The sequence below is a fragment of the Protopterus annectens genome, chromosome 8.part1 (assembly GCF_019279795.1).
Source record: "Protopterus annectens isolate FY-2018-M chromosome 8.part1, PAN1.0, whole genome shotgun sequence".
NCBI classification, from domain to species: domain Eukaryota; kingdom Metazoa; phylum Chordata; order Ceratodontiformes; family Protopteridae; genus Protopterus; species Protopterus annectens.
This window is the reverse complement of record NC_056742.1, coordinates 535895886-535911902: the sequence shown is the minus strand read 5'-3', so window position 1 is coordinate 535911902 and position 16017 is coordinate 535895886. Positions and strand designations below refer to the sequence as shown.

The 16017-nt window shown below is 40.1% G+C and overlaps 1 protein-coding gene across 1 annotated transcript in view; it reads left to right on the top strand.

The window, feature by feature from the left end:
• EDC4 (enhancer of mRNA decapping 4) overlaps positions 1 to 16017 on the top strand; it is a 2017057-nt gene that overhangs the window by 1003494 nt on the left and 997546 nt on the right. The window contains exon 13 of the mRNA XM_044082055.1: positions 13281 to 13347. Within this exon, the coding sequence (XP_043937990.1) occupies positions 13281 to 13347 (67 nt within the window). The remainder of the gene's footprint in view (positions 1 to 13280; positions 13348 to 16017) is intronic.

The following is a 16017-nucleotide window of genomic DNA, read 5'->3' as shown; positions in this document are numbered from 1 at the left end:
TCAGTGGAAACTCAATGAAGAGGACTTCGAGGAGTGGGCCCATTTTTGAGGAACACCTCAAGTTTATATGTTTGCCTCCTTTAAAACAGACACCTTAAAAGTTTCTGTTGAAGGACTCTCTGTAAACAGACGCTGTGTAATTCCCTTGGTCAAGGATGTTCCAATATGCATTTCTCCCCTTTCCAATGATTTCAAAGGTAATTCTGAATATTCAGAAGGACTCTTTAGAAATCATTGTGGTGACACCCTTCTGACCCATGCAAAATTGGTTCTCCCTTCTTATGGAATTGGCAGGGGTAATTACCAGTTTCCATAGACTGGATCTGTTTTCACAGGACAGGGGGAGTTTGATAAACCCTGACAGCAAACAACTTCAGCTGACTGTCTTTGTTATTCAATTTAGAGATGTTTTCGGTGCCTCTTTCATGAGGATGTGCAGCAGGTGCTGAAAGAGGCAAGAAAGTCTTCATCTTGAAAGTTATGTGTTGGAAAGTGGAACAAGTTTTCTAGTTGGTTCCCAGCTAATGACCAGGGACCTATCAGAGATTTTGCACCACTGGTGCTTAAATATTTGTGTGAATTACTGTCTTCTAGTCTCTCTTATGCATCTATAAAGTGCATGTTGTAACCTTTTCAGCATGTCTGCCTATGGATTCCTTTCTTTCTCCTCAGTTTGTCACAGTTTTTAAAAGGAGTTTCACACACGAGACCTCCTCAAAGACAGGTTTCTCCTCCTCCTTGGGATCACAACTTTGTGTTAGAAAAACTGTGTCACCTTTTGAACCTGCCTGTCTGGCTGGTTTTAATGTTCATTGCCTTGAAAACTGCTCTTCTTATTGTTCCGACATCTACAAAAAGATTGTCTTAAGTTTCAGGTGGTCCTGGTGACAGAACTATATTGAATTTTCTATTGACGCATGGGCACTCTGCATACAGACTTCTGTTTCATGGCTATGGTTGTTTCACTGTTCACATTGAATCAAACCATCAGTCCCTGTTTTCTATCCAGAACCAAAAATCAAGGCAAGTGAGATTCTGCAAACTCTGGATGTGAATAGGCAACTTGGATACTAACTTGACAGAACCAAGACCTTTAAGAAAGCTTGCCAGCTCTTTGATTCCCATTCTGGGAGTAAGAAAGCTTACCACATGTCTAAACAAACTGTTTCCAGATGGTTATCTGCTATTGTTTTTGTTACTGTCGTAATGGAAAATATATTCCAGGCAGTGTTAAGGCACATTCTACTAGAGCCTTAGCTTCTACAATGCCGTACTAGAAAGGGCTTGATTCTGCAAGCATTCTGGAAGCAGGAAATTGGTCCTGTATTCATAGATTTATAGAGTGCTACAAGCTGAATTCATTTTCTTGATCCAGGATAGGTTTTATTTGGACTGTTCTCCATGGGCTGTGGGACCCTTATTGTCACTCGTTTCTCTCTACTTGAAAGACAAGCAGATGGGGTGGTTCATTTAAGATGCTTTATTGTATAGAAACACATCAGGATGGATTGCAGCATCAGTAAATATAAACAAATTGATAATTAGACAGAGCTTGCACACATACATGCTTACATCTCAACAGCTTTCCACAAAATGGCAGTGAGGCTTGCGTGTGCTTTGTATTTATACACTTGTACAAGCCCTTGGATAGCTTCTTAAAGAGACATGCACACATTGATTTACACTTATCCTTCCACCTCCCAGGTAAGGTAAGCTGTGGTCATCTACCTGTAAGCACCTGTAGCAGTGAAAATGATGAACACAATACAGTTACGTAAGTTGCACCTATGTATAACAGTAAATGTTTGAATTCTTCATTGCTGCAGTAGTCAAATCCACCTACAATCTCCTATCTTGTATATAGCTCTGGAGAGATGTATATTGTTGAGGTTATTTACATATTTGTTTATATATGTATAATGAGTTCTGCATATTTTAAGTGTCCAGAAAGTCCTGAAGATTTTTAGCCAGTGTGGCTGTTTATATAGTTCCTTCAAAAATGGGTTCAGCATATAAGCAATCAGAGTGACAGTGTGGAAGGGGATGAAAGCTTTTGGATGCTGGTCAGTTACTGTATCAAAGGTAGGATACAACCCATAGGCTACTGTAGCAGTGAAGAATTTGAAAATCTACTGTTATTGGAAAGTGCATATTACTGTGTTACTGCCAGTACATCTGTCGAATTTTTTTTGTTTTTGTTTGCCATTAGTAAATAATGTGCTATTAAATCTGAAGAGCTACCACCAGATAGAAGACAAAGAAACTTTATTACACCTAGTATAACAAAGTTTCTGTGTTTTTGTCTGGTAGTAGTACTTCAGAGCTGAGTTTTCTTTTTGCTCCAGCTTTGCAGCTTTGGGTGATCATCATTAGATCAGTGTTGCAGTAGCATATATGGGACATATCCTACCAAGGATTGGACATCTGACCAGAATACAAATGCTTTTATGTGCCTTCATGCAATTACAAGTCAGACTGACATACAAGATAACTAGGCAGTACCAGGCCATCTTTAGTTTGTACACCACATATGCTGATGTATCAGTACAAGTCAGAAGAAACCGCTCATGTTCATGTGTTTAAGGACGGATGTCCTTCATGGATGCATCTGCAGTCATAACAAATGGGTTGTCCTGTCGTCAGGCAGCCCTTCGGTCGGCCGGATTCCAAAGTCTGGGTCCGGCTTTGGCTGATGTCGCACTTCACCCGACGTCATCTCTGCTGGTCTTCGGGTATAAAGGCATCAGCCGACGCCATTTTCCTCAGTCTTTCTTGCCGCGTGGCGCCCGAAGCAGAAGCTTGTTCGCAAGTGCCGGTCGGTCAGATCCACAGATTACTACTACCGAATACTACTTCGAAGACTTCTAAAAAGCTAAGTACCCCGTTGGGGACTCTTTCTTGCCTCAGCCGATGTCAGGAAAAGTCAATAACTGTTTAACTTGTGGGAAACAAATACCTCATAAAGATTTCCACTCTTACTGTTTGCCTTGCTTAGGCCCAGACCACGACGTAGCAGCCTGTTCGGCCTGTGCTTCCTTCAACCGACGAACGCTTAGGCATCGGTCGGAGTTTGCTGAACAGTTTTTCGGCTCAGATTTTGCGTACATTATGCCGTCGGATCCTCCGACTACCCAAATTGTTAAAAAACGCAAAGAAAAAGACCGACATTCACGGTCCGCGGTTTCGGCCGAAACCACGGTTCAGCAAGCCGTGAGTGTCTCGGTTTCGGCCGAAACCGAGAAAACAGGTCAATATTCAGCCGAATCCATGACTACTACTGAGGCTCCTGCTACCTTACCTGAAACAGCCTCAGAAATTTTGCCTACAACTGTGGTTCCTAGTGATTTATCAGACACCATCCCTTTGGATGTCTCTACCCCAGCACGTGGTGCTGCTAGGCCTCCTGCAGCCATGTCTATTAAGGCCTTTGCCAGGGCTAAAGCAGCCAAATCTACTAAATCAGGGCCTGTTAAAACCCCCTCACACAGGCCCACTTCTAGTTCACAAATGCTTACTCTGGCAGAAGATTTAATATCCTTAATTAGGGGATCCCAATCTCACCCAGACAGGGCCTCTCAGCCCCCAGAAAAGAGACCTAGAACAGAGCCCCCCGAGCCTGTGTCCTCTGATGATTCTGCGGATGACTCAGACATTACAGACCAGCCAGAGGCTCCTTTTTCCAATTATGAAGATTCAGATGCTGAAGAATCCATTCCAGCTGCCTCTCCACCAGAGGAATTTTCCTTTGGGGAAACCTTGCATGCCATGAGAGAACAATTCCAATGGCAGGGTCAAGATTTCTCAGATTCAAGAAAAAGGCTTAGGACTTTTCTGCACTTACCACAACATAGGCCCTTAGCTATACCTCCTGTTCTGCCTGTTGTGGACGATGCATTTAATGATGTCTGCACTGCACCTGATTCTTTACCTCCAGCCCCTGCCAAACCAGATAGATTTTACAGGGTGCCAGACACTCTTCACCACCTATACAAGGCCCCACTTGCAGACCCTGAAACTATATCCCAGGGGCCTAAGGCAGCAGCCTCGACCACAGCAAAAAACCCTATCCCCTCTGAAAGGGAATCCAGGTTCTTAGAGAGATGGGGGGAAAAAAGTTTACACCTCTTCTACTCTCTCAGCTAGAGCTTTAAACTGTCAGTTTCATATGATCCAATACCAAGAGTTCATGCTTGATCAGTTAACTAAAAAACTGTCCTCTGATGAATCTTTAGATAAGAAATATGTATTAGAAATGGTGAATAACATTCAACAGGTTAGTAACCATTCCTTAAAATGTGGCTATGATGCACTGGAGGCTTCATTTAGATCAGCCATGACTGGCACAGTGATAAGAAGACATGCATGGTTGAAAGAACAGGTCTTACCGGATCATGTTAAAGCAAAGCTATTAGATGCTCCTATGGATAAGGCCAGTCTATTTGGGAACCTGCCCAGCAGGTAATGAAGAAAATGGAAGAAAAGGCAAAATCTGTACAAACAGTTAAAGATTTCTTACAGGTTCAGCCCCCAAGGTTTAGCAGGAACTGGCCTGCCAAAAATTGGTCCTTTCCTGACTCCACAAGATCCCAAAGGGGCAGGAATAGACGCTCTAGGGGCAGAAATCAATCCAGAGGAGGTGCCTACAGAGGACGACAGTGGCAAGGCAATAACCGAGGCACAGACACAACCACTGCCACTGCAACAGGACAATCACAGTGACTTGGCTCTGATTCCGCCTACCAGGGAGCAAATAGCAGCACCATTAGGCGGAAAGTTAGCCTTATTCTCGAAAAATTGGCATTACATCACAAAAGACAAGTGGATTTTGCAAACCATAGACCAAGGTTACCGGTTCCACTTCCACACCTTACCAGTAAAAAGAGGAATGCCAAACCTGCCTCCAAATCAAAAAATAGAAGCTCTGCAGCAGATAGCGGAATTAACAAAGATGAGAGCTGTGGAAAGAGTACCAATAACAGAACAGGGCAAAGGATTCTACTCCAGACTCTTCCTAGTGCCAAGAAAAGAGAAAAACTGGAGACATATTCTTGACCTGTCCATCTTAAACACATACATCATTGTCCCAAAATTCAAAATGCTGACCCTACAGCAACTTCTTCCCATGCTGGGCAAGGAGTGTTGGCTGGTAACTCTAGATCTCAAGGAGGCATACCTGCACGTCCCCATTCGACCAAATTGCAGAAGATACCTCAGATTTCTTGCAGGATCAGAGCACTATCAATTCTCAGCATTGCCCTTTGGCTTATCTACTGCGCCCAGAGTATTCACAAAATGCCTGGCATCAGTAATCGCCCACTGCAGAGTACAGGGAATCCAAATTTATCCATACCTGGACGACTGCCTGTTACAAGCGGACAACAAAAGCATGCTGACAACAGATTTACAAAGGGTCATTTACTTGCTACAAGCCCTGGGATACACAGTCAATTTACAAAAGTCAAGGCTGATACCATCCCAAACAAGAACTTTCCTGGGCGCGGAATTGGACACAGTAAAACAAATGGCATTCCTAACTGCAGAAAAACAAAAAGAGCTCCCTCTTTACTTCTTGGCATTAACAAAACAGAACAAACTAACAGCAAGAAAAGTTCTGCAGGCCTTGGGCTTCATGGCATCATGCATAATCTTGGTCCCACTTGCCAGACTGCACATGAGAAAGCTACAGTGGTACCTAAAGAATTTATGGTCTCAACACAGGCACAGCTTAGAAACAGAAATACCACTAATCCCATGCCTAAAACAGGAGTTCCTATGGTGGGCTCAAGCATGCCAGTCAAACCCAGGCTTACCCTTCCACAACTTTCGAGCAAGCCAAACCATCACAACGGACGCCTCAGACCTAGGATGGGGGGCGCACATGCTGGACAAATGCGTACAAGGACTGTGGACTCAGGACCAGCTGCACCTGCACATAAACCAAAAAGAAATGCTGGCAGTAAAACTGGCAATCCAAAAATTCAGACCATTCCTCAAAGAAGGCCATCTGATGATAAGGACAGACAACACCACAGTCATGTGGTACATTTAAAACAGGGAGGCACTCATTCATACCCCCTATGCAGAATGACTTTGGACCTTTGGAATCTGGCTCTCAGCTACAACATCCAGTTACAGGCAATATTTGTGCCGGGAAAAGAGAACACCCTAGCAGACATTTTAAGCAGAGCCACCTCGGATGCTCACGAATGGATGCTACACCCGGACATCTTCAAGGCCATCACAAAGAAATGGGGAATGCCACAAATAGATCTATTCGCATCCCCACTCAATCACCAGCTCAAAAAATTCTGCACAAGGACATTCCACCCACTTGCATGGAAGGTGGACTCTCTATCCTTCAGCTGGAAAGGCCTGACAGCATATGCATTTCCACCTCTTCCCTTGATGCACAAGGTACTACTGAAAATCAAAGAGGAACGTCCAAGGATAATCCTGATAGCTCCGAACTGGCCAAGACAACACTGGTACCCATTGCTGAGGAGCATGTCTCGGGAGAAAATGTGGTCAATACCCCTGATGCCTCTGATGTTAACTCAGAACAACTACAACATCATACATCCAAACCTAAAAACCTTGCAACTGACTGCCTGGAACATCACATAGCAGCAACTAACCCAGTCCTTTCCCAAAGGGTTAAAGACATTATCCTTGAAGCCCGCAGACCTTCAACAAGAAGGAACTATGCAGGAAAATGGAAAAGGTTTGTCATTTGGAGTACTGAAAGAGGAAAAGATGTGTCAAACATAGATATTGCTAACATCCTGGAGTACTTGGCAGAGCTTCTACATACAGGCCTGTCCTATTCCTCCATCAAGATACATGCATCAGCTATTTCAGCAGAATACAGCTTTGATCCTCCTGTCTTTTCACATCCTCTACTCAGGCAGTTCCTCAGAGGGATCAAGAATGTAAAACCTCCTAGGAAACCACCATTGCCAGCATGGGACTTGAACTTTGTGCTAGAAAAGTTGACACTCCCTCCGTTTGAACCAGCAGCAACAGCAGATCTACAACACCTGTCATGGAAAACTGCTTTCCTACTGGCTATTACCTCAGCAAGGAGGGTTTCGGAACTACAGGCCTTAATGGCAGTGCAACCCTTCCTAATCTTCCATCAAGATAGGGTGTCCATGAGAACTAATCCTACATTTATGCCTAAGGTGGTATCCAGAGTGTCTTTAAACCAGGCAATCCACCTACCTGTCTTCTTTCCCAATCCACAAAACAGAGGTGAAAGAATGCTGCATACCTTGGATGTACATAGACAGTTACGCTACTACCTGGACAGAACCAAAAGTAACAGAAAAACTGACCAGCTTTTTGTAGCCTATGCAACAGGAAGGGAAGGAAAAGCAATTTCCAAACAGACAATCTCCAAATGGATAGGAAATTGCATAAGATTCTGTTACTCCTACCATGGAAAACCAATTCCACAGAACGTAAGACCTCATTCTACAAGGGCTACAGCCACTACCACAGCCTTCTTACGAGGAGTGGCAACCAAGGACATTATTGATGCGGCTACTTGGACCTCCGTGCATACATTTGCCAAGTATTATAATTTACCTCTATATTCTAGATCCCGAGCAGGGTTTGCCACTGCTGTACTGCAAGGGATCCTAACTACACCATAATTTTTCTTCCTCCTCCCCTAGTTTGGCTATGGTATTCTACCCATTTGTTATGACTGCAGATGCATCCATGAAGGACATAGTACAGTTTTGTACCTACCATAAATGTAGATGTCCGAACTGGATAGCATCTGCAGTCAGGATTACCCTCCCTCCTCCCCCTCTGTGGTACTCCTAGGGTATTTACCCTCCTAATAGCTAGCTGGGGGGAGTCTCTTATGGTGTATTTGTTTGTATATATGTACATACATGCTTATTTTTTGTGTTTGCCTTCTACCTTTTTGGAAACATTGGCATTTATCGGAGGGCAACTGGCATCTGGGGCAAGAAACACTGAGGAAAATGGCGTCGGCTGATGCCTTTATACCCGAAGACCAGCAGAGATGACGTCGGGTGAAGTGCGACATCAGCCGAAGCCGGACCCAGACTTTGGAATCCGGCCGACCGAAGGGCTGCCTGACGACAGGACAACCCATTTGTTATGACTGCAGATGCTATCCAGTTCGGACATCTACATTTATGGTAGGTACAAAACTATACTTTTTCCTGACTGGTTTAGTACATATAGTCTGCATGGAAAGGACTGGAAAATTCTAACAAGTTAGCATAGCATGCTTACACATATCTAGTTTTGAAAAGCAGTATTCATGAAGAAATTGGGCATTCCTGTTTTGTATAGACTTAACACAGTTTCTTAGTAGGCTGTCTTTAGTTATCTGTTTATAAAAAGGCTTGGATTTCCTCCTTTTAGGAACCACTGTTTAGTTTAGGTTTGCTACAAAAATGTTTGTTTTTCATTTGGTCTTTTAAATGACTACTTTAATGCTACTTTATGGGGCTCCCATCCTTACTAACCTTCAGGCATCAGAAAAAGCAAACTTGAACAGTGATGCAATACACTGGCTAAGTTTGCAGTGCATAACCCTTTCAGAACCCATCAGTGTATATCACTAAATGCCTAAATTGGTTAGAACTACCCTATCAACTAACATATACATGGCTTCTTACCATCTGTAAAATTATTCAGCACCCATCTGCTTGTCCTGCACTAAACATCATTCTACACAGCTGTGTTCCCTCTTGGTAATTACAATCCAATGACCAAGAGACATCACAAAAAGTAAAACTTGAACAATGCTATAATAAACTGGCTAAATTTAACTCTGTTTTTTGTTCTCTCTCTCACTTCGTCCCAAACTGTCTGGACTACCTCCAACTCATCACAGCCCATAAACTATTCTTCAACCCTGGCAAATGCCCTGCCCTTACAAACATCCTACTCCCTTACATCCCTAATAGAACTCTTAGGTCAGCTCACCAAAACTTAATTACTGTCTGTAAACCTAACCGTCCACCTGGACAACTTCTCCTCTCTTTTTCCATAGCCAAAAAATGGAATTCTCTTCCTCCTACCCTAAGGACAATGGAGAATGTGGAAAACTTTAAAACTCATTTTAATTCCTACCTCTCCTCTCCTCTATCTGGAAATGTACCTGCATTCTCCCAACCTAACTCACCCTCCCCTTCTAACCCTTCAACATGTAAGCTCTATACTAACCTTCTCTACAAAAGGAATAATAACTCTCGTCAGTACCCTTATTTTTTTTCTACATTGCAACCTCCCTTATCTAGAAAATCTTTTATTCCAATGTGCTGTTATAAATATAACTCCAAACTTACTAATGTCCTCAACTTGATAACTACAACAGTTTTTAGACCAATATTGTAAATAGTTTTCTTTAAACAGCATATATTTTAGTATTTCTACTTTGCATTTGCTGTGTACTTATATTCTGTGTATTTACTTGAATATGTATCCTACTGTATTTTGTATTGCATTCTGTATCCCACTGTATTTTGTATTGTTGGAGCTTTTCTCCCCGGGCCTCCACTGAAAACGAGCTCCTTGGACCCAGTGGACTTCCCCAGTCATCAAACTGGAAATAAATAAATAATATTGCAATTCCTGTTTGTGTTATACTAACCTACCTTTAGTTTCTCTAAATTGGTTAACATTTCTCTAAATATTAAATCATTATCGTATAAGTTGTATCTTTTTTAACCAACATTGTCACATTACGTCTAATTTGGTATAATTATTTAAACTCAATATGTTTTTATGTTATTTTTGAAGAGTATTGCAAAAACATTTTAACAATAATAATTTTACACTTTGGAGCTTTTCTGCTTGTGTCCCCATTGAAAAATGGGCACCACCAGTCAGACTTTTCAGGTAATCAGATGTCAGTAAATAAGTTGTATTTTATGTTTGTTATAGTTGGGGTGTTAGTTTGGTATTTGCACGCCAGTCAGACTTTTCAGGAAATCAAATGTCAGTAAATAAGTTGTATTTTATGTTTGTTATAGTCTGGGTATTAGTTTGGTATTTGCACGCCAGTCAGACTTTTCAGGTAATCAAATGCCAGTAAATAAGTTGTATTTTATTTTTATTATAGTCGGGGTGTTATTTTGGTATTTGCACGCCAGTCAGACTTTTCAGGTAATCAAATGTCAGTAAATAAGTTGTATTTTATGTTTATTATAGTCGGGGTGTTATTTTGGTATTTGCACGCCAGTCAGACTTTTCAGGTAACCAGATGTCAGTAAATAAGTTGTATTTTATGTTTGTTATAGTTTGGGTGTTAGTTTGGTATTTGCACGCCAGTCAGACTTTTCAGGTAATGAAATGTCAGTAAATAAGTTGTATTTTATGTTTGTTATAGTCGGGGTGTTAGTTTGGCATTTGCACGCCAGTCAGACTTTTCAGGTAATGAAATGTCAGTAAATAAGTTGTATTTTATGTTTGTTATAGTCGGGGTGTTAGTTTGATATTTGCACGCCAGTCAGACTTTTCAAGTAATGAAATGTCAGTAAATAAGTTGTATTTTGTGTTTGTTATAGTTCGGGTTTGGTATTTGCACGCCAGTCAGACCTTTCATGTAATGAAATGTCAGTAAATAAGTTGTATTTTATGTTTGTTATAGTCTGGATGTTAGTTTGGTATTTGCACGCCAGTCAGACTTTTCAGGTAATGAAATGTCAGTAAATAAGTTGTATTTTATGTTTGTTATAGTTGGGGTATTAGTTTGGTATTTGCACGCCAGTCAGACTTTTCAGGTAATCAAATGCCAGTAAATAAGTTGTATTTTATGTTTATTATAGTCGGGGTGTTATTTTGGTATTTGCACGCCAGTCAGACTTTTCAGGTATTCAGATGTCAGTAAATAAGTTGTATTTTATGTTTGTTATAGTCGGGGTGTTAGTTTGGCATTTGCACGCCAGTCAGACTTTTCAGGTAATGAAATGTCAGTAAATAAGTTGTATTTTATGTTTGTTATAGTCGGGGTGTTAGTTTTATATTTGCACGCCAGTCAGACTTTTCAAGTAATGAAATGTCAGTAAATAAGTTGTATTTTATGTTTGTTATAGTTCGGGTTTGGTATTTGCACGCCAGTCAGACCTTTCATGTAATGAAATGTCAGTAAATAAGTTGTATTTTATGTTTGTTATAGTCTGGATGTTAGTTTGGTATTTGCACGCCAGTCAGACCTTTCAGGTAATGAAATGTCAGTAAATAAGTTGTATTTTATGTTTGTTATAGTTGGGGTATTAGTTTGGTATTTGCACGCCAGTCAGACTTTTCAGGTAATCAAATGCCAGTAAATAAGTTGTATTTTATGTTTATTATAGTCGGGGTGTTATTTTGGTATTTGCACGCCAGTCAGACTTTTCAGGTATTCAGATGTCAGTAAATAAGTTGTATTTTATGTTTGTTATAGTTTGGGTGTTATTTTGGTATTTGCACGCCAGTCAGACTTTTCAGGTAATCAGATGTCAGTAAATAAGTTGTATTTTATGTTTGTTATAGTTCGGGTGTTAGTTTGGTATTTGCACGCCAGTCAGACTTTTCAGGTAATGAAATGTCAGTAAATAAGTTGTATTTTATGTTTGTTATAGTCGGGGTGTTAGTTTGATATTTGCACGCCAGTCAGACTTTTCAAGTAATGAAATGTCAGTAAATAAGTTGTATTTTATGTTTGTTATAGTTCGGATTTGGTATTTGCACACCAGTCAGACCTTTCATGTAATGAAATGTCAGTAAATAAGTTGTATTTTATGTTTGTTATAGTCTGGATGTTAGTTTGGTATTTGCACGCCAGTCAGACTTTTCAGGTAATGAAATGTCAGTAAATAAGTTGCATTTTATGTTTGTTATAGTTGGGGTATTAGTTTGGTATTTGCACGCCAGTCAGACTTTTCAGGTAATCAAATGCCAGTAAATAAGTTGTATTTTATGTTTATTATAGTCGGGGTGTTATTTTGGTATTTGCACGCCAGTCAGACTTTTCAGGTATTCAGATGTCAGTAAATAAGTTGTATTTTATGTTTGTTATAGTTTGGGTGTTATTTTGGTATTTGCACGCCAGTCAGACTTTTCAGGTAATCAGATGTCAGTAAATAAGTTGTATTTTATGTTTGTTATAGTTTGGGTGTTATTTTGGTATTTGCACGCCAGTCAGACTTTTCAGGTAATCAGATGTCAGTAAATAAGTTGTATTTTATGTTTGTTATAGTTCGGGTGTTAGTTTGGTATTTGCACGCCAGTCAGACTTTTCAAGTAATGAAATGTCAGTAAATAAGTTGTATTTTATGTTTGTTATAGTTCGGGTTTGGTATTTGCACGCCAGTCAGACCTTTCATGTAATGAAATGTCAGTAAATAAGTTGTATTTTATGTTTGTTATAGTCTGGATGTTAGTTTGGTATTTGCACGCCAGTCAGACTTTTCAGGTAATGAAATGTCAGTAAATAAGTTGTATTTTATGTTTGTAATACGTTGTATATTATGTTTGTTATAGTTGGGGTATTATTTTGGTATTTGCACGCCAGTCAGACTTTTCAGGTAATCAGATGTCAGTAAATAAGTTGTATTTTATGTTTGTTATAGTTCGGGTGTTAGTTTGGTTTTTGCACGCCAGTCAGACTTTTCGGGTAATGAAATGTCAGTAAATAAGTTGTATTTTATGTTTGTTATAGTCGGGGTGTTAGTTTGGTATTTGCACGCCAGTCAGACTTTTCAGGTAATTAGATGTCAGTAAATTAGATGTCAGTAAATTAGATGTCAGTAAATAAGTTGTATTTTATGTTTGTAATGAGTTGTATTTTATGTTTGTAATAAGTTGTCTTTTATGTTTGTTATAGTTCGGGTGTTAGTTTGGTATTTGCATTTTCATGCTTTTTTTAGTTTTGTGGGTTTCTGTCTTTTATGATTCATCTTTCTACATGGGCATGTTGCACAGCATTTTGCCATCTAAAATCAGATCTCATTTGGTATTGTCAAGGATTGCACTTAATGTACATTAGGTAAAATCTGTTCATTATGTTGTTGAACTGCCAGTGGTTATCTAGAAGTGTAATTACATGTTCCTAACTTTTTTCTTGCCCTCCTCTTCACATGCTGAACTTGTAATTGTTGAATTGATACCTTGCATTTTTCATGAGTTAATACAGTAAAAGAGATTTTAGTTTTCAGCACAGTTGAAGGTTTGAAAGGATGATAGATGATTATATAATTTTAATTGCTACAGTAGAATACCTGCTTTTCATTTGCACTGTTTTGCATTTACAGAAGGTGTGCAGTGTGCTGTCGAGTCAACTTCAGGAGTGCAGATAAAGCTGTTCTGTGTGCATACTAAGTAAGTACTTACACCTCGTTTTTAAACTTGGTTTTCATTCTTCAGTGTTAGTTGGTAATATTGTGTCTGAAGTTAGAGTTTAAATAAGTAATAAATTAATTAATAACAAACACTATAGCAGTAATCCACTGCTGGGTGTAGGTAATGCTGGATTTACCCACTTTTGGCATCGTTTGGTCACAAGGTCAAAGCCTGAGTGACCAAACCAAGCCAGTTGTGGGCAAGTCCACCATTACCCACATCCAGCCATGGGTTATTGCTATTATACAGTGACATTATTCAAGAAAAAACTAGTTACTTTTCTTGACTTATGTCCTTGTGTAATGGCGTCATGCTGCTGTTCTGCATTTTTCTCACTATATCTTGAGGCTTTCCTGATGTACTGTGCATGTGTATGGGGCTTTCTTTCCCACACTTACACAATGCATCACTGCTGTTTAAAGGAAGCAACACAGAAAGGAAGATCTCTGTTTTTTTTTTGTTTTTAATTAAAAAAAAAAAGAAACCGGGAGACTTTTAGAATATGGGAGAGACGGGACAGAGAAAATAAAACGATAATGCGGTGCATTTCTCTAGTTTTGCATAATGTACCTGATTATACTTTTATTTTTCCTGTGACCTGTCTGTCTCGTTCTTTTCAGATGTGTGGTGTTTTAAAGTTTATTTAAAAAAAAAAAAAAAAAAGAGTTTCTGTAGCATATATTAATAAGAATGCCCTGGCGATCAGACCTTTTTCCATTGGTATATGCTCATTTACAGTGGGCACGCTGGTTGGGCTGACCAGTCAGAGTGCTCGTTTTTGAATGTTAATGGCGAGTCATTGCATAATAGCTTACTAATGATCAGTTTGTTAATAGCGGTTCTCATTTCCACTTAAACCCGTCTTCCTCCTTATTTTTACCGTGGCGTTTCTCTTCCTGAGATTGTACTTTCTTCCACTCCTTCTTCCATTTCTTTCTGTTTGATGTCCTTTTTTTTACATGTGCAGTTTTCTTTCACTTCTCACTTTCTTCACTTTATATTCAGCATACCAAATGTACATCTTTTGCATTCTTATTAATTTTGTATTTATTTGTTAATCAGGTAAATGTAATAGTTCTGACACTCCGACCGTGACATAGCTCAGAAGCCACAAGTGGCAGGCACAAATAGTTACATTTAACTCCCTTCTGCATTCTTTTTGGGCATCACCCTGTTTGTTCTGCAAGTCTGTATTATATTTATAAAATGTTTTAGTAGATAGTTTCACAGTCCAGGTGATGTTAAACCAAGGTCCTGCTTGCTTGAGTTGATAGCAGCACACTTGTTTGAAAAAGATCCCATGGCACTTACTGAAAAGAGTAAGGGAAGATGTCCTTCCATAGATCACTGCTGCAGTGTTCCAGTACTGTTAGGTTATCTCACTGAGGTAACCTGATATCTGGCTGGGGTACCAAAGCCAAAAAATCTTGCATACGGTCATATGTCCAGTTTATGACCTGAGCCTGTGGCCAATTGGTTACTGATAGTTATAGAACTGTAGGTTGTATAAAATTATTTACAAACTCTAGGAAATTGGAAATGATGAAGTAATTGTTAGTTGAATTAGATCCAAACATGAATATTGGATAACAGTATGGAGACCTTATAAGAAAACAAGCATGTGTAAACTGGAAAGAGCACATCGGAAATGTACCAAGGCCATCCATAGATGTGCAAATTTAAGTTATTATGAAAGACTAAACTATCTGAACTTGTACAGTGTCTCTTACAGATATGTAAAAGGAGACCTTATTCAAGTTAAAAGTGCATTTAGAGACTGCTGCTTCTGGGAATGTTTGTTGTTATCAACAAGTAGTAGAGAATCATCAGACAGCCTACGTAGAAGATTCTGTAGGAAAAAGAAGTGTACTTATTGGTTCTGTGAGAGCTGATGCATGGAACAGACTACCAAATTACATTAAAGTGGGCGCTAGTTTAGATATTTTTAAGAACGGTTTGGACACTTATTATGTGAACAGCTGGTTTGGTATATTGATAGGCTAGAAAGGCATTAATGCCCGTGCTTGAAATATTTGTATGAATTTATGTATGAGTGTAAGATCCTCAGACTGTCTTGCTGCCAGTCCAAATGCATGTTTTGGACCCTTCATTCTGTTTGTTCTCATGGTAGTTGGTGGTACCTCTGCCTACACTTATTCAGACAAGTGCCCCATTGAGGAATGTTCCTTTTTTCTTGATCTTTGGTGTTTAAAAATTGTTATATGCCATCTAAGAGATGGAAGTGTGACTGTGGTAGCCAGATTCCTTATAAGGACCCCCACTCCCAGTGCTTGTTTGTCTTGGGGCTGAGCATCTTCTTCTTCTTTCGGCTTTTCCCGGTTAGGGGTCGCCACAGTGGATCACCTGTCCGCTCATGATTGGCACTGGAGTTTTACGGTGTCGAGTTGCCAGCCCGGTGCCCAACTTTCCACAACAGGAACACACACGCACACACTCACACCTAGGGCCAATTTAGAGTGTCCAATCCACTTACAGCATGTCTTTGGGATGTGGCAGGAAACTGGAGCACCTGGAGGAAACCCACGCAACCACAGGGAGGACATGCAGACTCCGCACAGAAGGCACCTCAGCCAAGGATCGAACGGGAGAACCACTTGCTGTGAGGCGGCAACGCTAACCGCTGTCTTG